The sequence below is a fragment of the Lichenostomus cassidix genome, chromosome 1 (assembly GCF_008360975.1).
Source record: "Lichenostomus cassidix isolate B80296 chromosome 1, HeHo_3.0, whole genome shotgun sequence".
In the NCBI taxonomy this organism is placed as follows: domain Eukaryota; kingdom Metazoa; phylum Chordata; class Aves; order Passeriformes; family Meliphagidae; genus Lichenostomus; species Lichenostomus cassidix.
This window is the reverse complement of record NC_139479.1, coordinates 106,114,595-106,136,379: the sequence shown is the minus strand read 5'-3', so window position 1 is coordinate 106,136,379 and position 21,785 is coordinate 106,114,595. Positions and strand designations below refer to the sequence as shown.

General features: G+C 37.5%; 1 protein-coding gene across 1 annotated transcript in view; it reads right to left on the bottom strand.

The window, feature by feature from the left end:
• ROBO2 (roundabout guidance receptor 2) overlaps positions 1–21,785 on the bottom strand; it is a 1,017,279-nt gene that overhangs the window by 87,395 nt on the left and 908,099 nt on the right. Inside the window, exons 9-13 of the mRNA XM_085050027.1 lie at positions 16,904–17,028; positions 12,486–12,657; positions 6,292–6,497; positions 2,156–2,237; positions 1,332–1,497 (exon numbers count right to left, since the gene is read on the bottom strand). Of these exons, the coding sequence (XP_084906153.1) occupies positions 1,332–1,497; positions 2,156–2,237; positions 6,292–6,497; positions 12,486–12,657; positions 16,904–17,028 (751 nt within the window). The remainder of the gene's footprint in view (positions 1–1,331; positions 1,498–2,155; positions 2,238–6,291; positions 6,498–12,485; positions 12,658–16,903; positions 17,029–21,785) is intronic.

Here is a 21,785-nt window from a genome sequence, read left to right as displayed (position 1 = left end):
AAGGGAAGTTATGCTAAAAGTATAATTTTCTATATGGCTAAGTAAACTGTGTCAATAAACTGTCATTGGAAGATAAGTATTCTCCTCAAACTAAATTCACACTCATAAAATTTTTGAAAATATGCTTTGAAATGAAGGAAAGTATATGAATATTTTTTCTGTCATTTCATTTTCAATTCAACATTATTATAATTACATTACAATCCACCATATGAAAAGATTTAAAATGTGATTGCTAAAACAGCCTTTAATGAAAATATCTGGCTTTTGTAAAAGGTATTGATGGGATGCCATTAAAGCTCATTTAGGGTGAAACATCAGGAAAGTTTGAAGAGAAAATTTTATTTGACTGTGCTTTGTTGCATAGCATTGATAAAAAAATATTTAAATATATTAAAAGGAAAAAGAAGATGGAAAGCTACAAGCTTTATGTTATTTCAATTGCTTCATTCATACAATGTATAAGGAGTAAGTTCTAGAACAAAACCAACAAATTGCAAATGCAGTACTGTTCTTTACACATAATATTGTTGAGCTAAACTTTCCGTGCATATGATTGTGACATATTCTTGCATGAATTTTAACTTAAAGATGTACTGAAGTATTTGTCCTTTTTAAAATATCTAGATTAAGGAACACATTTAAGAACATGTGGATTTTCAAGCTGAAATGTGTTCTATACATCAGGGTATGGCCCATGCTCAACCAACTTTGCTGAATTGGAGCTCAGGAGTTCTTTTGTAGCACGCAGTAATTGCTGCTGTGTGTAGAGAAGCACCTAGATTCTTTTCAGCCTCAGGCTGCATCATAAAATCCTAGATTATCAGTGCTGGTCCTTTCAGTTAAAAGTTTTCATCTACCCAAAATGTTAAAAAATAGAAATTTAAAGCACTTTGACTCCTTAATAGGTACTGCTTTAACAAGAGCAGGAATTAAAGAATGCAAAGAGGCTTCAGGACTACCCATTTATTTTCATATTATCTGTATTATGATAGCCAAGAACCTGCAGCATTCCCACAGAAGACTCTCACTGATCATCAATGTTAAGGGAAAAGTAACAAATAATTACTGCACTGTTCTGTTATATTCCTGTTGACCTGAAGAAATAGTTAGATGTCCTCCAATTAATCACTTAGAAAAAAGTGATAAATTACAAAAAAATCAATGTAAAAAATATGAATCAATGCCTTCTGTGGCGATGAGTCATTTAATGAACTTCTAATGATACATGTAGAGTCCAAAAGAACACCACAACACCAGGAGAAGAGCTGGTACCAGGGTTTAAGCAAAATTAGAAAGAAAGGAGCTGAAAAGTGGTATAATTCACATACCTAAAAGCCTCAATGATATATGCACTAGCTGGTAGGCTTCCAGGGGTCCCTGGCTGCCAGGACAGGGTGACACTGTTCTTAGTAACATCAGTGACCTGAGGTTTGGATGGTGGCCCAGGGAGGTCATTTACATCATAACTTTTACTGACTGTTGCTCCACCGGATTCTGTGAAGGGCAAATATGAAACAATTACTTTTTATCCTTGGTTGTATAATTTGATCAGAGTAGATTAAAATGAAAAACATGGCAAACATCTGCAAAACCAGCAAAATGAATGTTCTTAATCTATAAAGAACTAAATCAACAATTGCATTACTACCATGTGTTTTCAGATGAAGAGCTGTCATTCTTTAAGTACATAATGAAAGAAAAAAAAAAGCAAAACTCAAAATGTTATATGTAAATATATTAAAAAAAAATTAGAAAACAAAGCAAAACAAAAGAGCCCAGCTAACTGAAATGTACATAAAATACCAAAAACTCTGCTGTTGGGAAAGTTCCTGTGTCCAAATTGGCTGCAGTACTCAAAGAGCACATTTATGACTTTTCTTGCCCAAGTTGGAAAAATCCACATTTTATTAATACTCCAGCTAGAAGAATTATAGCATACTGCTGTCACTGGACACAAACATGAAAGCTGTCGCGATGTCAATGGGCATTCTAAGATAATAGCAATGAAATGCCAGGTGTGTGAAGGAACACAGCTTTCTCACCCAAAAGCTCTCCATGTCAAGGCCAGAAGTTCTAGAACAGATGATTAGTCTCAGACTGCTGTCACACAGTTCACACTTTCCTTGTGTGCCAAGTGGAACACATTGCTTACCTGTCACCTCCAGCACAGCACTCCAGGACGTCTCCCCACTGGAACTTGTAGCAACGCAAGTGTAGGTCCCAGTATCAGACAGCTAGACATAAAAAGGGTGTAAGGGCAGCTTTAACAACCTTTCAGAATCAGCTGAGTTTACTCCAATTTTCTTTATCTAAATGTTTCTTGCTAAGAAGGACTTAGCCTACATTTTATACCAGACTAGAAGGCACCAGACAGTTTCAAACAATCATTTAATGGTGGCTTGCTTTTAGAGAACTGTAATAAGATTACTTGCTTCTAATACTTTACTAACTCTAATTTTCATATTGTTAATGGTAGCAGTACTGTAAATGCTCCAGAATGGATGTTTTTGACAGTGTCAGTGCTTGTACTGGTTACAACAAATGCAGGTGAAATCAGGTAACAGTATAACAACAACCTCTTAGAGGGTACAATCTCAGCGGTCATTATCCCATGATGACCCAAAGGTTCAGTTTCCAATGCCAGGAAGGATGTTACATCACCTTAGATTCTTATGAGAGATGAAGTAATTTCTGTACAGGCCACCATACACACAAATCCTGCTGAGACTTAACAGTGGTTTTCTCTACATAGACAGTACTCCAAGCAATTTCCAAACAGCAGCATTAAATTAGATCCTACACCATGCTTACCTTCCTTCTATTTCACATGGGATTTTATTTCAGGCTTGCAAGGCCCTTTGGTAGCAAAAAAAATAGCATTTGTATAAAACTATTGTGATTCCCTCGTCAGTTCAGATATTTTAAATTTATTTGGGGAAACTGCTTTGAATTCAACTGCCAATATTAATCTCATTGCTGTATAAATGGTTTTACTAGCAAATTTGCCAAGAGTTTTCCTATTCCCTATTTAAATTTAAAATAAAGATTTCTGAGTCAGGAACTAGTGAAGACTACAGTGATGGATGGAAAATGGTACCTTTACAAAGTACAAAATATACAGAGGAGCTCCCCTTCCACAACACATAAGGCACAGTAATCTGGAGGTGGAAGCAGAAGAGGGAGAGTGCTGACTCTAGTGATTAAGTAGAATTTTATTCACCATCACATTACTTGATAGAAAGAGAACTGCATCCAAGAAGTTTTATGAGACTTAAAGGAATTGTAATGGGTTTTCTGTTAAATGCAGATTGGCACTATACCATATGTGCTTATAGGTCACTCTTCAAGAAGAATGTCCAGGCAAAAAACCAAGATGCTCTTTAGGTTACTTGTTGATATATACTTTAATTGATTTTTAGCTTTGTCACGTACAAATTTTTTTGCTACTTTCCTCAGATACACTGAGACTGCAATGCACCATTCTTAGGGGAGAAAGCAACTTATTAATGCCAGCACAGTTTTCTGAATGAGAGTAACTTCCATTCCAAGAGGTGTTTTCTTGTGTGAAATACAAGCAATAATGAAACCCCTCTGACAATGGCTCAGAGACTCAAAATATAGCAGAGCTGCTAATGAAAGACTCTTGAAAGGAGAGATTTTCCAGAGGAGAGGGACTTATAGCATTCTGAAGCAGTGTTTTATTTTGCTTCCTCTGAGATTTTATTAAATATATAATTCTTCATTACATGATAATGGGGAATATTTCTCAAGGCTATGGTTCTCAACTTCATTTGTGTACTACTGTGACAGATGGTGTATGGCATACTCAATGAGGTATGTGGTGTACACAACAGAGTAACTTGCAGAAGGCAAACAACATACAAAGCAAGCTGGGGATACACTGCTTCTTGCAAGTTATGGCAAATTATCTAACTTCCAGACTGTAGATGGATTAGATACAGACATAGCATGCTGGTAACTCAATTATTTATACTTTTCTTTTTGCTATGGAAAAAGAATAACAACAGGGGAGGTGAATGGAAAAATCTTTACTATTCAGTAAAATAAAGTTTTGTTCCTTAGTTGATGAAGGTGTTTAACCCTGGTGTGGCACATTTCTATAGCAGAAGGGAGTTTTCCATCAGTGTTGACCTGTCTGAAGGGCTACTGAGTGAGTGACATATGTGAGTTTTTTAACTCAGGGCAACTGATGGATTGGCTCATCAGAAAAATCTCTATGTCCATGTTTATGACTGTGGCCCATGTGACTGTTGCAGGCTCATGAATCATTTGATTGTGCTGTAACAGAAACAGCAGAAAAGGATCAGACCCCCCTGCCATGGTTGTTCAAAGTCCCATGCAACTAAACTATGTTTCTCAAAGGCCTATCCAACCTGGCCTTGAACAGGGGTGGGGAATCCACAACCTCCCAGGAAAACCTATTCCAGTGCCTCACCACCCTCACAGCGAAGATTTCTCCCTGATACCTAATCTAAAATCTACCCTCAGCCAGAAGGCTGAGAACATACGCATGGGAATTATTAATTTATTTTGAACTTGGGTATGTAAGCATACTTGGACAATTTTGTGGCCCTTTTTTTCCTTAGGAAGTGGTGCTAGTCCTTGTTTAGGTAGATCCGAGAGAAAAGTTAAACATTGCTCATTTAAATGATAAAATTTGCAAGGTACAGGAGAAATCTGGGGTTTATGGTTCTGTGTAAATTTTGTTGTTAAATTAGAATCAAACAAACAGTGCACATAACTGCTTTAGAGGTGTTTTTTAAAAATGTCTTTCTGAGCCTTTAAGGAAAATTGGTTACCAGTGAATGAGCCACTTAAGGATCAATAAAAGCCTCATGTCTTTCAGAACCACACTCACTACTAATACTGTTTTCTTCTCCTCTTGCAAGCAGGTTTTTTTTCTGTTTAGTTTACAGACTCTGCCTCTAACAGTGAGATTAATGCGCTGGCACGATTCAGAAGCAATTTCATTGTTTGCATAGCAGCATGCAGACAGGTATCCCAAGAGCTTCTGCCTCGTGGACACTCCACAGAAGCCCATCATCAATGCCTGGAAGTTTGTTTGAAATCACTAAGCTTCCACCTTTAATTGCTGCTTTCTAACACTACTGGGGAATCTTGACTATTCAAGCGTACTCTTTAATCCAGCTCTACAGGAAAAATGCATTAACCTTCATGGCCTAAACCTGCCTTCAGCCCAGGGAGGAAGGATAAATTGTTTACTTCAGGAAAGCTGGCATAAATTTTTTAATAAATTCCATTTTGTTCCAAGGAAGATCACAATTCGTCTACGATCACCAATGAGTTGGTATCAGAAAATAAAACTGCTCTTTATATCTTGTCACTAGAAGTTATGTCTATTGACATTTTTTTGGATGGCAAAATTAAGTGCAGACATTTCTGCTGACTAAATTAAATGGTTTCTGAAATCATCTTTAATTCTTGACAAATAAGTACATTTAACTTACTATTTTTCCATATGCACGCTTGTCCAAATACATACAAACAAATACACATGTTTCTCTTTGAGGAGGGAAAAATTAAAAGCCAAAAAAAAGATTAGTGATGCAATATTTATCAACAACTTATGACATTATGCTATTTGGAGTATTACAGGATATTATATTATCTCATGTAAAAATGTAAATATTACAATAGGTGTTTAATTATTTATAGAAGTCATCTGCATATGACTGCATGTATGTTACAGTATTAGCTGTCTTTTCCCATTTGCAGCTTGTTGGAACATTTCCAGGAAGCATAACACTGGAATAAATCAGCCAGTTTGGGGCTGACAAGAGTTGTTGATGGAGAAAGCACATGGTCAAACCCTGATGAACTCCAGATCACGTGCTAGCACCAGTACTTGGAAAATTACGATCAGGTGCTGGCAAGGAACTGCTCTAAGTTTGACAGAGAGGCCAACGGCTTCATGGTAAGACCAACTGAATAGATAAGGAAAGACTGGCCTTGTATTTTTTTACCTACCCCCAGCTCATGTGATCTGTTGCAACATATGTAAAATTTAAATATCAATCCTGTTTTTAGGGAATTCTCACAGGAACAGCTGAAGTTAGTTTTGCTCTTCTCTCCCCCCCCGCCCCGCCCTGACACAATGTCAAAGAATGGATGCTGACTTAGTGAGAATTGCACAGTGAAAAAGACAAATGAACTTTGAAGCCAACAGGAAGCTGCCTGAGGCACACACCAAGGGCTCCAAACCAGCCGTGTAGAACTAGTCACGCTCCTTTAGCCACCATTACTCACCCGCAGTGCTTTGATCTGCAGCGTCCCCTGGTCCTGGATGGATGTCCGAGGGTCTCGGCCCAGGAAGGTGAAGCCTTCCTTCAGCCAGCTGATGACAGGGAGGGGATCTCCGGTGGCCTTGCACTTGAGCAGAGCTGTGCCATCCACCGCCAGCGTCTGGTTCACAGGGCCCTGGAGGATGATGGGCGGAGGCCGATCTGTCAAGACTAAACAGTGGCACAGGCATTGGCATCCACACCTTCAACCATCCTCTGCTGCTGCTGGCAGCCCTATTCTGCCACGCTGGACCAATTTTAAGAGGCTGCTTTAAGTCAGCCTCTAAGAGGCTGCAACAAGTATTTTTGGAGGATGCACAGGTTAACAATCAGCTGGCATATTTGAAAAGTGTGTTAGTAAGAGTTTTATTTCGGCACTGCAAGATAACACCTAGATAGAAAAATCTCTGTAAGCCAAGATCACCAGACTCATTTGGTTAACGTAGGATAAAAATTAAGACCTTGATTCAGGAAAAAATTGGAGTGCATCACTCTTTTCTTCCAATTTGGGAAAGCACTTAAAGCACGCCTTTGATGTCACATCAAAATGTGCTTAATTGCTTATCCAATTTATGGTCTAAAAGAGAAAGTCTGATAAGTTAACAGAGAAACACTGTAGCTATTCTAGCCTGGGTACCAACCACAACCCCCATTCCTACTCTATGTGCAAGTTTTCATCAGCAAAAACAACTAACAGTTATACAAAACATTGTCATAATCGCAGTGATCTAAATGACTGTATGGCCCTTTCCAGCAGAGAAAAGCTCAAACTCAATCACACCATTTAACAGCTTACTTACTGAATCATTTTATCACCTTTTAAAGCCATGAACTCTTATTTTTTCCCCTGATAATTTACATTTGCATGCTTGCAATACTGATTAAAGGGGCCTACACCCAGTGAGTGAGTGCATGGCTGCATATGAGCCTCATTCCATTACCAGTTTGGTATCTTGAAGATGAGGTGAAATCCTCATGTTCATTTCTCTTGAAAGACCATTTTTTCAAAAATAATTCTGTTGTTGAACCTATTCTCTGAGCCATCTGTTAAGCAACAAGATACAACCTTTGTTTCTAAAGAATGTGTTTCTATAAAATGAATGTGAAATACTTGAATATAAATAAGGCTAGGACTCCTGCATAAAACCAGTACAACAGAACTGAGAATTACTTTTTTAATGTGTTTTTATGTATTTACCAGCCACACTGCTGCTGTTTTAAATCTTTGAACAAATGAACAATTGTGTGATTGGTATTAAATATTGTAGCAGGCAGGATTAACTTCTAAACTGGCATAAGTTAGCCTTCCTCTGCTGATGCCAATTGAGTTTGAATCATTTATTCTAGCTGAGAGTCTCTTTATTATAGTCCATACACAACACCCTAACAATGAAGTGAAAACAAATTATTATCAAGCAATATGGTTTCTGTTGTATTTGGGCTGTTTAAGATGCAAATGTCCAGAACCTTCAACAGATCCAAAGTGCTTTCATTATGCTATTCAATAAATAAAATATATCAGGGATAAATTAGTGGTACATTTTATGCCTAAAATAAGTGTTTCTGAAATTTTAATGTTGCAAAAAATACTACCTACCTTTTTTGTTAATAAGATTCAAAAAGAACAGAATTATTAATATGATCACTATCCCACTTCGGAGTGTGAGCTCATCACATTCATTGAAATTGAAACTGAAAATAAAAAGCTAATACAGATTTTGAAAATGAAAATAGAAAGCCAATGCAGATTATTTCTTAACATCAGAATGTAAAAGCTATTTTGGAAATTCTGAAATATCATCCACTGAACTCAAGAGAGAGGACAGGAAACACTATAAAACAAGAAAAATGTAATACATTTTCACCTTGATACAAAGATTTTAGTCTCTTTAAGGTTCCTTATGACTACACAGTTCAGCCATTTGGCAAAATAAAAATTGATCTCAGCTCACATGTAGTATCAGGATACCTGCAGCATGAGTATATTCAATTAAAACTTAGCTGTGCAAATTATCCTTTAGATTTAATGTAAAACAGCAAATCCCAATATTCTAGGTAGCTAAAGATTAAGGAAAAATAACTATTTAAGTTGCTATCTATTCCATTGCAGTTATTTGCTTCATCTAAGTGTCCTTCCTATGTGTAGAAATGTAGGTATTTTCAAAACCTACTGCATTACAGATATTGTTCTTTGGCATGTAATTAGTTTTTTTTTTACAGCCCAAATGAGGAGCTCATAATCCTTTAAATAGCTCTGATCAATAGTGTAATTGAAAGTCTCCTGGCCAGAAGGAATCTTCATTTTCAAGGGTGTTATGGGTGAAAGACCACTACAGGTTTCCATGACACTAAGGCCAAAGGTTAAATGAACACTTAGGGTTTCCACTGATCTGTGAACGGCTGTATTGTCTTCACAACTATGACTTGTAAATCTTCTCTAAAACATGTGTGTGCTTGTATTCCTACCACTTAGGTCTCCTCATTAGTAAGGAGCCAAAACTTGGTTAGAGGTTTAAAAAGATATATCATAGGCATTCCAAAGAACAGAGGGATTGAAAAAAAATAGCCACAAAATGGCTTGGGGACTGTTACTTGCTTTTAAAACATTTTAAGTACTTTGGGTTTTTTTGGTTTTTTGTTTACATAGTTTTCTCCTAGCTGGAAACTTCTAGATTCGTTCCACAGAAACATTTTATGTGCTTACAAACATATTTGCATGGTTAAACAGAAGTTGACTTCAAAATTAATTTCATTTTTAAAATGGTTTTGAAACTGTTTGCCAGTATCCCTATATCTGCATATTCTGGTAGCTGAAAAATTAACAGATACTTTTTGTGTTAATATGCATCTTAATTTTGGAGCAGATTATAGGAAAAGAACAAATTATCTTTGCTCGTGAATAGTCTATTCACTAAAAATGTGATTTCGATCAACAGAAATTTGGGGGAAATGTGGCCAAATTACAATGGAAGTTAAAATAAGAGAAAGATAAAATGAAGTCTTTGGCACTTCCAAGACCAAAATTTCAAAAATAATTTCCCAGTGAATTAACGGGTAAAATCCGACACAAGTAAGGAAATGCACATGATGAACACTCATGATAGGGCAGGGTGCTCTCTGAAAGGTGGAAAAGCAGAGACCAATACCTTGTCTGCCTTTTTTTTGGCAGAAGAGCCACAGGAAGCTGTCAAGTTGTCAAGTCATTCTGAATTTCCCCAGTTTAAAATTGTTACACTTGCAATAAAACATGTAATATACATTGGATGAGGGCTAAGACTCATGGTGGTCAGACCTGCAGACAAGTAGAGTGTGAATGACCCTAATTTCTTCCAAACTTTTATTAATAATTTTAATAATTATTAAGGAGAAATAGAGATCTTCTCCAAAATATTCTGTACATGATTGACAAATATGAACACAATACTAATTATAAAGTACTTTTTTTATGTTGAGCACAGACAGCGATGGAAGCACTTGGTTTATTTGCATGATCTGTCATTTTAAGGTTGTGAGCTGCATATTCATTTCTTGGGTTTGAAAGGATTGCTAAGATTGTTCAATTTTTAAAATTATTTTGCTTTTCCAGATGTGCGTTAGGCAGTGAATTACATGATAGCCTTTCAAGAAAATACAAGATTTGAATTTCAAATATACTGAAGGCTCTTAGCACAGTCCATAATCAGCAAAATTATCACTCAACTCAGCACATTTCATCACAGCTAGTAATCTCTTCTCATGTGAACACTTGAGTTAAAAATATTTCCAGTAAAGACTTGTAAGTGCAAAAATGTAACAACTGAAACACTGCTATATATGGTATAATTAAGCACTTGTTTTTCTGCACATGACATGTTTTCATTCTGTATTGGAACTTCAATTGGATCTAAATTACTCTGGATCAAACAAAAATGTGTTCAAAATGAAAAAGATGGCTCGCCACTATTATTAAATCATTAACCAAACAGAAAAATTCTGGGCTAGGAAGTAAAACTGAAATCACCAGCCAAAAACTAGAACTCTAATGCTTAAGCATATAGCTAGCATGCACAGTGTTTGTCTTTTATTGTATTCTTTAAACCATTAAATTAGATTTCCCTACTGATAAAAGTCATTAGCTCCCACAACTTCTGCTCAGCATCAACCAAAACAGATTATTTCGACATTTATGGTTAACTTCCCAACTAAAAGCAATTAAAAAAATATCTGTGATCTAATGGTACATTTATTCACATAATCTCAGCTCCATGATGTTGTTTTGGCACTTTTCTTCTGACCTCACCCGCCCTTTGACTCGGGGATGAAATGGTATTTCTATAAAGCAATCTTGTATTATTTCATAATGATCATGCTGTCAGTGGGTTCTGGAAAGCATTTGAGGAAGGCAGGCTTTGCACCCTTTGAGCAGCAGAGCCACCAGCTAATGCTTTCTCGAGCAATGTGGAAAAACACTGCCTTTAATCAGAATTAACTGGAGATGAGCTTGCATTTCAACAGGGACACTTCCCCTTGGCTTGTTAAACAAACTAATGGAAATTCCAAAGAGATCAATTAGGATTTATTTTTCTCCCCACACAAGAAATAGATAAAGAGGGACCAAAGCCCTCGGCTGTCAAAAGGAAGAATTTCTCATCACTAGCATCCTTGAACCTGATTTGATCCACTCGGTGCCTGTTGCTGTAAATCTGTGCAGCATCAGCAGGTGTGACCATTAACAGCTCAATGTCCTCCCAGCCAATGTTTGTGTGTTCTATTTATTCCAATCACAGTCATGGCCCTGAATCAGGCAGCAGTAAGGACAGATATTAAAAAATATTGCCTTTCCATTCCTTTTCAATGACCTTTTAATCTACATTTAAATTTGAATTGAATGAAAATGCATTATTTTGTCATAGACCATGAGAGAAAGGACTTAAAGAGATTGTAGAGCAAAGCCAAGTCTTTAGTCTCCAGAAACTACAGAAAAGCAATGTGCTTGAAGAGATGCAAGCATAAGGCAGAAATTATTTCCCCTTGTCATAAAAATATAGGCAGCTTTTGGAAAACAAAGAAAAGGCATCAAATTAATGCTCAAACCTCTATAACACGAGCCTGAACCTCTCTACCTGTCACTTGTGATGAATATGCTCTTGTGAAAAGGCAGATTATTCAAAATTAGACATCTTTTCAAACTTTCATGGTGCAGGCAGGTCTCTAAGGGAACAGTAAAAGTAGACCTCTGCATATAACAACAGTTTTAATGGCAAAAATTCATCAAAGTCTGTCAGGAGATATTTAATGTGTCAGTTAAGATAAGGAATAATGATGCTGGGGAATGCCACAATCTCTCAGTATAAGAGGAATTCTGTTGTTTTCTTCACTAACATTAAAGAATGCAAACTGCCTCCTATACACAGCAGGATGAAGAGGCATATCAACAGGATTCCTGACATATGAAAAGGATTCATGCTTGTAGACAGGAAATCTCAAGGCAGGATAAATTTCAAACCCAAAAATTTGAAATGAAAAGCATCAAGACAGACCATGTAGTCCTTTTCCTTTCCTGAAAACTCTTCTCTACCTATGGATTTTCATTACTTTTTCCACAAACATCCATACTGAGGCATTCTTAGCACACAGGTCTGAGGTAGATTCCTTATTCATAGAGGGACCTAAGGGGTACATGTTATAGGCATTCTAAACCAGCATACTCTACCAGCTTCAAAGCAACTGTGTTGATTTAATTGAGCTAAGGACACATCCCCTAACTTGTCCAAGCTAGGACTAAAGACTGGTGGGAAGGTGGGAATTGAGAGACACTTTTTTCCCCAGTTCACTGCTTTAATCACAAACCTTTTGTTTGTTTGTTTGGTTTTGGGGTTTTTTTTTTATTTTGCAGTCCTATCTTAGCTCTAGCAAAGCAAGCTGCTTCATTTCTCACCAAACCTATTCCGAGCTGGTTTGTCCCTTGTTTGCAGTTAACAAACCTCCAGAAAGCAAGCAAAAGGCAAACTACGCTTTGATGCCTTTTTCACTCCACAGACAGAGATCTTTCCTCACTTTATTTTCTACAGAAAATTGTCCATTTACTTGTATGATTTATGTGATCTCATACACCTTTATTTACACTGCCTTTGAAGTACTCTTGACAGGAAAAAACAATAGGAATTTCCAACAGCTCACCATCAGTAACCTCCAGCTGAGCCTTTGCTAAAATGCTCCCAGCAACCGTCAGCGCTTGACAAATGTAGTAGCCTGCATCAGACCTCTGGATGTTGGTAATGGTGAGGTCCCCGGTTGGTGACACGGAATATCTGCTGTTGGGCTGCAGAGGCTGGTTGGGGAAGAGTAGATTCTGCAAAGACAATTCATCTCACATCAGTTCAAAACACAAAAGCACCACTTCTCCTGCAGCTATTGAGACAGTGATTTTTCCTTAAAAGTACTATAAATAATCGAGGAGAAAAAGTGTGGTTCTGACTTTATGAACACATAGAGCTGCTTTCCCTGCCTTGGGCAACTCACAGTTTAAATTAGAAACAGCCTTTTGACAGCACACAGTGCTGTGTTCTGACTGGGGTGTAGGCGAGGAGACATTTTCCAACAATCACATTTGAGTGATTTATATTTGTGACATATTCGTCTTCATTCTGAACGTAATTGTAATAATATACTGACTTGGCTATCAAACCAGAAGGATATAACACTACGGTAAACACTAGAAAACTAGCAGAAAGAATTGAATCCCTGAGACTTGAGGGAGCACAGCAATATTGTTTGGCTGTGAACATGTTCTGGGAAAAGGAGAAAGTAAGAGCATGGCACAAAAGTAAAGCTGGGAGGAAGATACCAGCAGGTCATAAAGTAGGAGAAGCTGGCAGAGCATGAGAGCTTAAAGGAGAAGTAAAAGGAAATTAAAACTGTGATATACCAAAGGAGAAATGCAGCATAGAGCCTTGAGGGTGAAGAGAAAGGGTATTAATCTGATGTGGAAATCATCAGAGAGAAAAAAATAATTTCATGTAGGATAAGATATCAGTTAGCACAAAATAGGGAGATTAGTTTTTGCCTTTGGGCTGGATGGGAGAAAGAAGAGACGTCAATAATAATAACTGGAATAGCTCTAGTAGTCATTGCATATGATGAAGGACTGAATGAATCAATACTACAAACCCGAAAAGGTTTAAGTGGTAAGAGCTGTGTTTTCAAGGAAAAAGCTATACCCTCTGGCACAGCTCTTGTGAATAAATAAGAACAGGAAAAGGAAGGCAATGTGAAGAGAAAGGTGAGCAGTATTGCTCAATGAGACACAAAGTACAACAGCTTAAACAATAATTAAACAACAGTAATTCCAGTAAAATAGGGTCTGGCTTTTAGATCAACTCAACATGCCTCTATGAAAAATACAGTTGTTTGCATCAGGAATATCCAAAAACACTGCTACCATGCTATGATAAGTTTTCAGTCATTACTGCAGCTCTGTCTCTGCTGTGCTTTCTCATGATGACTCCCTACTAACTTTTAAATTTGTCTGTATCAACTAAAAATAGAATCTAAAAGTGTAGAGTAGGGTATTAAATGAATTTTCTGCAGATCTATTTCTTCTGAAGCAGACCCTGATGGTTTACAAAAATTATTTGGAACTTATAAGCAACAAACTGCTTAAGAAACAAGTAAGAATTCAAATCAGAAACAAATTCTACTCCTAAGTGAAACTCACACCTTTATCTCTATGGCTTTGGCAGCAAAAGGAAAGAGATATGCTTTAAATAAGATCCAACATTCCAAGTATCCTCATAATTGTATTAACCGGCTGGGTTACTTGTCACACTAGGCTTTTTCTATTAACCCCTTTCAATGGCAATGTTCGAGAAATTTATAATAGCGAATTTTCCCTCAAAAATTAATATGCACCCAGTAAACATGTCAGATCCAACAGAGAAAAAAAGTGTTAAAATTGTGAAACACTTTTAGGCTATGGGACTAAGTGGGTCTCAAATAATGGCCCTGTTTTCTGAACTGCCTTGAAACCTTCAGAATAACTTCTGCCTGGCAGAGATACCTACTGGATGAGGGTATTATGAAGACATCACAAAATATTATGAGAAAGAAGAGAAATTTGACATGGCTGATCTTGACTTCATTTATCACTCATTAAGTAAAGTGTAAAAAGAAGCACAATGTAAAAGAGAGTGCAAGGATCAAGCTCCTAATTCTTAAGAGAAAAATAGTCCAGAAGCCTCTTTATTACTGCATGAGAAAGGGGAATCAACCCTTCTTTTTATCCTCAGCATGGGCTTCTCTTTTCTGGAAAGGTACCATGTCCCAGTGAATATTCCACACATCAGGAGGAGTTCACTAGTCTCCTGACTCCTCCCTTCAAAGACCAGATAACTGTGAACTATAACTTTTCCTAAATTACAGTATAACCCCTTTCTAAATGCTTTTCACAATGTCACTGGTTTTAATTAGCTGTCTGGTGGCTCATCTGAGCACAATGGTGGCATGCTGGGTTGCAAAGAGAGGGACCAGAGCCATCCCTGATAAAGAATTTAACTCAAGGAAGAATTTAATCCACAGGGTCTAAAGGTTACACACTCCCTGCCCTCATGCATGACATCGGCGGGCGGCTGTTGGGCTCTGGGGAAAAAGCCACCAAGCACAAAGGACCAGCTGTTTATACACAAGCTGGCACAAAAAATTACTCAGGAGAGAACAGCTACCCTCCCTTCCAGCTGGTTGTGCACAAAAACACAGGATCCAGAAATGGATTCACAACAAAAATGCTCTACAGTTACTGGAGTGGGATTAACATGACTGTATTACATTACTTTGAACACTGAAAGTGGTCTGCAAACAGTTGCCCTAAAAGCAGAAACAAGCATTGTAGAGACAAGCAACCATTTATAGCTGGGATGCAAAGGGGAAAAGTAATGTAATTTGGCAAAAATACCAGCCTGCATTGGTATGATGATATTCACTATGTGGAAACTCACTCTGTGGCATCTCACTGCAAAATCTGTCAAGTTATACATTGAGATGGCAACCCCAACCTGTGTTACCTCACTGATGATCAATTAAGATTAACATGAAGATGTTGTAAATCACACTGAGCCATTTTTCAAGGTTTGATTATAAACCATGCAAGTATCAATTTTTATGTTGCATTTATTTGCCAAAAAAGACTATTCTAACCCTCAGGGATCTGGTTCTCAATATGGTAATTAATTTTCCAGGTTTGTAATTAAGCAGCTTCAACATGGTACAATCAGTAGGTAATAACATTCAATTAAAGACACAAGATGCATTTTCACCTTAAAATGTTTTTACCCTTTAAGTGATACCAATGGAAGAGGATAAAATAGTGTATTAACACTTTTCAATTACGCTAAATGACTTTAATCCTGAAAATGATGTCCTACTTTAATTAGAAGCTCTTCTCTTTATTACAGCGTGATGGATGTCCACTTTATTAGATTCAAGTGTGACACTATAAGCTCACTTTACATAAACATTACCATGTTATTAAAATGCTCGACAAGGAAAGGGTTTGAATGTTTGCTAGCACATCAGTACTTCCTACTTTAATTTCAATGTGCTATTCTACTTTCCCCTTGGAAAAACTGCCACCTTAGTGAGACTCACAATACTGTGCTTTTCCAGGATGTGATCTTTGGAGGCTAGGTCTAAATATCTCTAAATATTACATGAGAGATACACACTGAAGATTAACCTTACACTCAGACAAGCTCACACTCATGGAGTAATCATGTTGTGTCTTTGTAAGCCACCAAGACAGCAAGGCACAAAATGCTGTCAACCCGATCCTGTCATTCTGGACCATTTTTCTGATCTCCTGAGAGGGTGAAGCAGAAGCAGGTGGGGCACAGCAGGAGATCTGTGGTTCAGCTCTTATTTCACGTTTTACCTGAGCTGGTACACACAATGCCTCCAGTAGAGAGGTGTTGGGGCATCGTATTCAGATACCAAACTATGGAAGTTTGTATCAGCTGATGGCAACGCCAATTGCTACCTCACCGATTTTGCCTTCAAAGATGATCAGGGAAATATTTCCAAAACCAGATCCTGAAATTTCTTGAGACAATTTCACTGAAAGAAAGCATCTGTGTGTTCAAAACCTGTATCTGTATGCTCTATGAGAATACCCAATGCAAATCAGCTTGCTGGATACATATCTGCTTGATCATGTCTAGACAGGTTGTGAACTGTAATTACTGGCTCTGATTAGTTCAAAATTGAGTCATGCCTTTTTTTATCTACTGTGTCTGTCTCACCCACCTGCTTGTTGGGGGCTTCAGAACAAAAAGCCTGTAAGATATATACTGTTGCTTTCTACACATATACATAGCACCTGGCATAAGTTTCAACAATTTAAATGGCATTTGTGTTTTTCACAATTAAAAAAAAAAAAAAAAAAAGGCAACACAAATATCTGTAGAGAATAGTCATAGTTTAAAAAGACAAATTTCTGTGAAAGATTAGAAAAATCTGTGAAAGGTAATGCAAATAATTTTTCTTAAAATTTAACAATATAACTATTTAGAAAGACTTGAAAGACCTATAGGGTGCTTGCAACTTACCTGACTTCCTTCTTTTTGCCAGAAAACAGCTGGCTGGGGATTTCCTTTAGTTTCACAAGGAAAAGTCACAGTTCGACCCTGGGCTACAATCTGGTCTCGTGGTCTCACCACAAACTGTGGGGGAGCTACAAGGTAAGAAAAACCATGGTGTAAGTTTAGGATATTTTGCAAGGGAGAGATAGGGAATATTGAAGGAAAGAGACAACATTATGGAGATTTGTTTTATGTCAGAAGACATGACACCAGAAACATTCATTAGTATAGACAGAATTAATATATAAACAGAAACAACAACAGCGACAGAGAGCAGCAATATATGCATGTGACATCCCCAGTTATTAAAAAAAAAATTAAAAAAGCAAAGAAACATTACAACCATACATGCTAGAGTCAACTCTGATGACAATAAATGTAAAAGAGCAGCAATATAAACACTGACTATATATTGCTGACTTATTGTCCCGGATTAGAGACAAACTTCTCTAGGATGTATTTTACCTTTGCTATGGAAAGGTATCAGCACCCTCATATCCTCCCACACTTCACAGAGCTTGCTGGAGGTATGGTTATTGCAAGGTATGAATTAGGATAAGCAGACTGCCTCTCTCAATCTGCTCCTCTGGACTTTTAAAAATGACTGAGTAAGGGGAGGATGGTCTGGATGACAGCAAAAGAACAGAAGTTCAAGAGCTCCCTCCTCTCAGAAGCAGTGTGGTGAAGAAAGGTGTGGGGAATTGTAAAAAGAATGGTTGCTAAAAGAATGCAAACTTGGAAAATCCAGGTTTCAGCTAGTTTAAAGACTAGAGAAAAGCAAAAGCTGAAGAGTTAGTGTGCAGAGGTGAGTGGTGAGTGAGAAGGAATAGGCGTTTCAGGAGATAAGGAAGACACAAGGAAAAGAAAAAAGGAGACTGGAGTCAAAACAAGAAAGAAGAAGGACTGATATATTTTGAAGTAGCTGGCATTAAGTGTTCAGTCACAGGGGACCAGAATGCAGTCAGAAGTGAAGAATTTCTAAGGAAGGGGAGTAGTTTGACTTGCCTGGGGGGTAATGATAGAGAATAGAGTCAATGCTTCGTAGGAATGTGAAGGTAGAGGAAAGATGTTTATGAGTAGAAAGAGAGTGGGGAAGAAGGATTTGAGATAAAAAACCTCAAAATCAGTAACTATGTTGAGCATGATGTAGCACTAAAACATGACTTTTCTGTGTGTGACATGAAAACTCTCTGGTCTGGGTTTATCACTGGAACTCACTGAAACTGGATTTATTTCATTTGCATTTCTTCAAAATGTATGCAGTATCTCCAAATATTCTTATCAAAGGACTAGCTAACTTTTGGGGCAGGGTGAAGGAAGGGAAAAAAATTTTAAAAACCCCTAAACCCCTCACCCCACCCTCATTTTCTTCTATTCAGCTATTGGTTTTGCAGTTGTGCAGAGGGATGGTTTAGGAACACTAAGCTTTTAGGTAAACAGAATTTAAGTGTTTTAGAAAACCGTATTTTCAGCATTATAATTACAAACTATTTAATTAGGCACGAAGAGCAATCAAGACCCAGCTTCCGATTACACCTGCTGACAGCACAGACACAAATCTGCCAACTGCATAGAAACGTGAGCAGACCTGATTTTCTTGAAACACACTTTGCAGTTATCTCATGAGGTACTTCCCAAGGCTTTAGAGATCAGTAGGAGTCTAAAGAGCATCAGTTGAGTAGTGCTGCTACTCTTAAAACAAAAACTGTAAAGCACTTAATAAACGTGAATCACAATCAATCTAGAAGGTAGAGGGTATTTTCTTCTGTTTCACATTCCTGCACAGAAGTTTGGGCCTGTCTGGAGAGATGTGTCCATCTCTTCCTCCACCTCAGCAGGTGTAAATCTTATGAACAGGGAGGACTAAGGGTGAGGTGCCCTGTTGCTTCTTCTTTATAGCCACATCTTCTGAGGTATCTAGGAGGTGCAGCTATACATAATCTAGGAACTGACCCCCTGCTATCCCACTCCTCAAGTGCTGAGCTGCAGCGAGTGCCTTGGGTTTCCCTCACCTTGTTTTACCCAGCACATCTGCGTGCAACCCCTACAGGTGTGAGGAAATGGCACTGTGGTAATCAGTGCATGTGATTGTTCAGTCATACAGGAAGAGAAAGAGGAAAGACCTGTAAGCTGTGAAGCAGAAACTCCCTTCCTATAGACACTCCTTACACTAAGGTATCTTTACAGCTGTGACAACCCACTTGAAAACAGTCACTAAATTAACCCAGGGTTTGCTGCTCAGGTAGAGAAGCTCATTGCTCAGGATAGTAATATAGAATCAACAGTGACCTCATGCACAGCAGAGAGAAGAAAACTCCTAATCTCTTCAGGTGTTATACCTGCATTTGACAGGGGCTATGAATGCCTAACTCCTCTGCCTATGCAGGGTTATGGGTGGCCTCAAGACCACAATATTCCTATGGTGACTAAAAACCTAGTGTCAGGAGACCATCCCACAGATCAAACCCAAGCACGATGGATGCCTAAATTCACTTTGTAGGCTTGCTTGGTTCACTGGGAGTGAATTACACAGACAGAGCTCTCAGAAAGCTCAACAGGAGCAAGAAGGGCATGGCATTTCCATGAGCCTGTCCTTCAAATCATGTAACCGAGTAAATGCAAGGCAGCCAAGTTTAAAAGTTCATCTGAAACACTCTCACACACAGGGCTGTACTGTAAATCAATAATTCAGAGCTCTAAACAGATATAACACAACTGCATTTGTTGCTGTAGCAGACTTTCCTGGGATCAAATTAAGGTAATCTGCTAGTCAAGGAACAATGAGAGATATATACCGTGGTTTCTACCTAGTTTCCAGTTTCTGACCTATCCCTAACTTTTAACATCTCTCACTTCCTTAAGACCAGAAAAAGGTTCATTTTTTTCTTTTTCTTTTTTTTTTTATATTTTTTCCCCCACAAACAAACCAAAAATAAATCTGTACTAAAATAAATCTGTAGCTCAGACATAGACTGACCCTGTTGCTCTACTCTCTCTTCCTGTCACACACCAAGTCCTCTCCACTGTTTGACATCCTGGATGAGCAGATCTTTGGCCTCATAGTTACTAGGTCAACCTTTCCAAAGACTCCAGCAAACAATGATGTAGAGTTATTCAACAGTATCTCTTCTAGCTTTGCTCTGCAGCCATAATTACTAGAAATTCACTATAAAAATTAATGAATCAGAGCTTTTACTCACATTAAATCTAGTGTAAAACCAATTTCTTCAGCCAACTATTTAATACTGTAATTTTAAGGAACATGAGAAACATAATTTTTGAAAAATGAAACTTCAAATGCATTTTTTAAAATTTACTCAAAGATGGGGTTCTGTAATGAAGGAAACCCTCATTTTGTTATAGTTTGTTGTCATATTCAGCTGTAGCTCTGTTTATAGACAGCCTCTGAAAAAAATACCATTATTTACAGCCTTTAAACAATGTTTTCACCTTTACAGTTTTATCTGTCAATTTCTAGTTGAATTTGAAAACTGAAAGCAACAGTCAATAATTGCAGGAGTAATTCTTGGTCAAGTGTAACTACCCAAACACTAAGACTGTCATTATCCCCAGAGAATGCAGTGTGACCCTGCTCAGAGACAGCAAGGCTTCTTTGACAGAATAAGCACTTGGGTTATTCAATTTTCCTAAAAAGAGAGGCCATTATGTTCACATATAGAAGCTATTTATAAAGACAGATAAATATTATTACTTCCATTTTGCAGAAGGGTTAAGTGAGATCATGACTTGCTCAAAGCGCAACTCCAGTGGAACACTGGGAAAAATTTATTCAAGCCATTATTGCTGCTGGGAAAGTTGGTGAATTTCTAAAACATTCTGAAAAGGTACAGCAGGCTTGATATGCTTCAGCTGTTAAGGTTTTGTGGTATTTTAATGCTTAATTCAAGCTAAACATTAAGATTCTTAGAAGAATCTGTTGAAAAAACTGTTATGAAGCAGCAAACTGAGTGTTGTGCCTATCAGACTATTACTTTTTAGTATTTCAGATGTAACATTAACTGAATAGAAAGAAGCAGAATGGAAAAACTCTTGCTTAATTGACATCTGAAAGTCAAAGACAGTGGCTCTAAAATGAAATACATTGCTTGGATTGCAGCAGACTAACCAAAAATATGGAAAAAAAAAAAGAACAATTAAGATTACAGACCTAATATACTTCTATTGAAACTTCTTAATTTTTTTTCTTTTAGAAATAGTATACAGTAAATTAGATTTGATTTCTGGCAAATTATGCTTTGATATTGCATTCAGCAAGCGCTGGCTTCAATCAATGTCACACTAAAGCTCTGTTATGCTAATAGATGATATGGAAATCAGATGGTTGAACATGAATAGAAAGCACAGGCCATATACGAGGGGGTTTGGAGATGAGGGGATGGGGGGACCCTAAGGTTAATCACATCATGTTCAGAACTGTTTTCTCAGCACAGAACAGTATTCCACTGCAGGAATTAAAATGGAGATAGAAAAGCATGAGCAGCAGTGAGCATTAGTTATGTTGTTCAAAACGGGAAGGGTACATTCTGTTGCACTCTTTTAGGATGTTGCTGGTTTATGCATGACTGAATCGATCTTTTATGCTGTTAATAAATGTATATGAAGGTAGTCCCTGCCCCAGTGTCAAAGAGCTTTAGAAAACAAAAACAAAAACCTGCATATTATTTAAAAGGGATTTCTCAACTCTACTCCAATCTTAATAGTTAGAAGAATCTCTAATCTTACAGGATGGATTTCATGTATTTCTTCCTAGTACTGCTGCTGAACACTAAAGGTTACAATGAGTCTACAGGAGCTGATAAAGCTGCTGATGTAGAAAAGCTTGACTGAA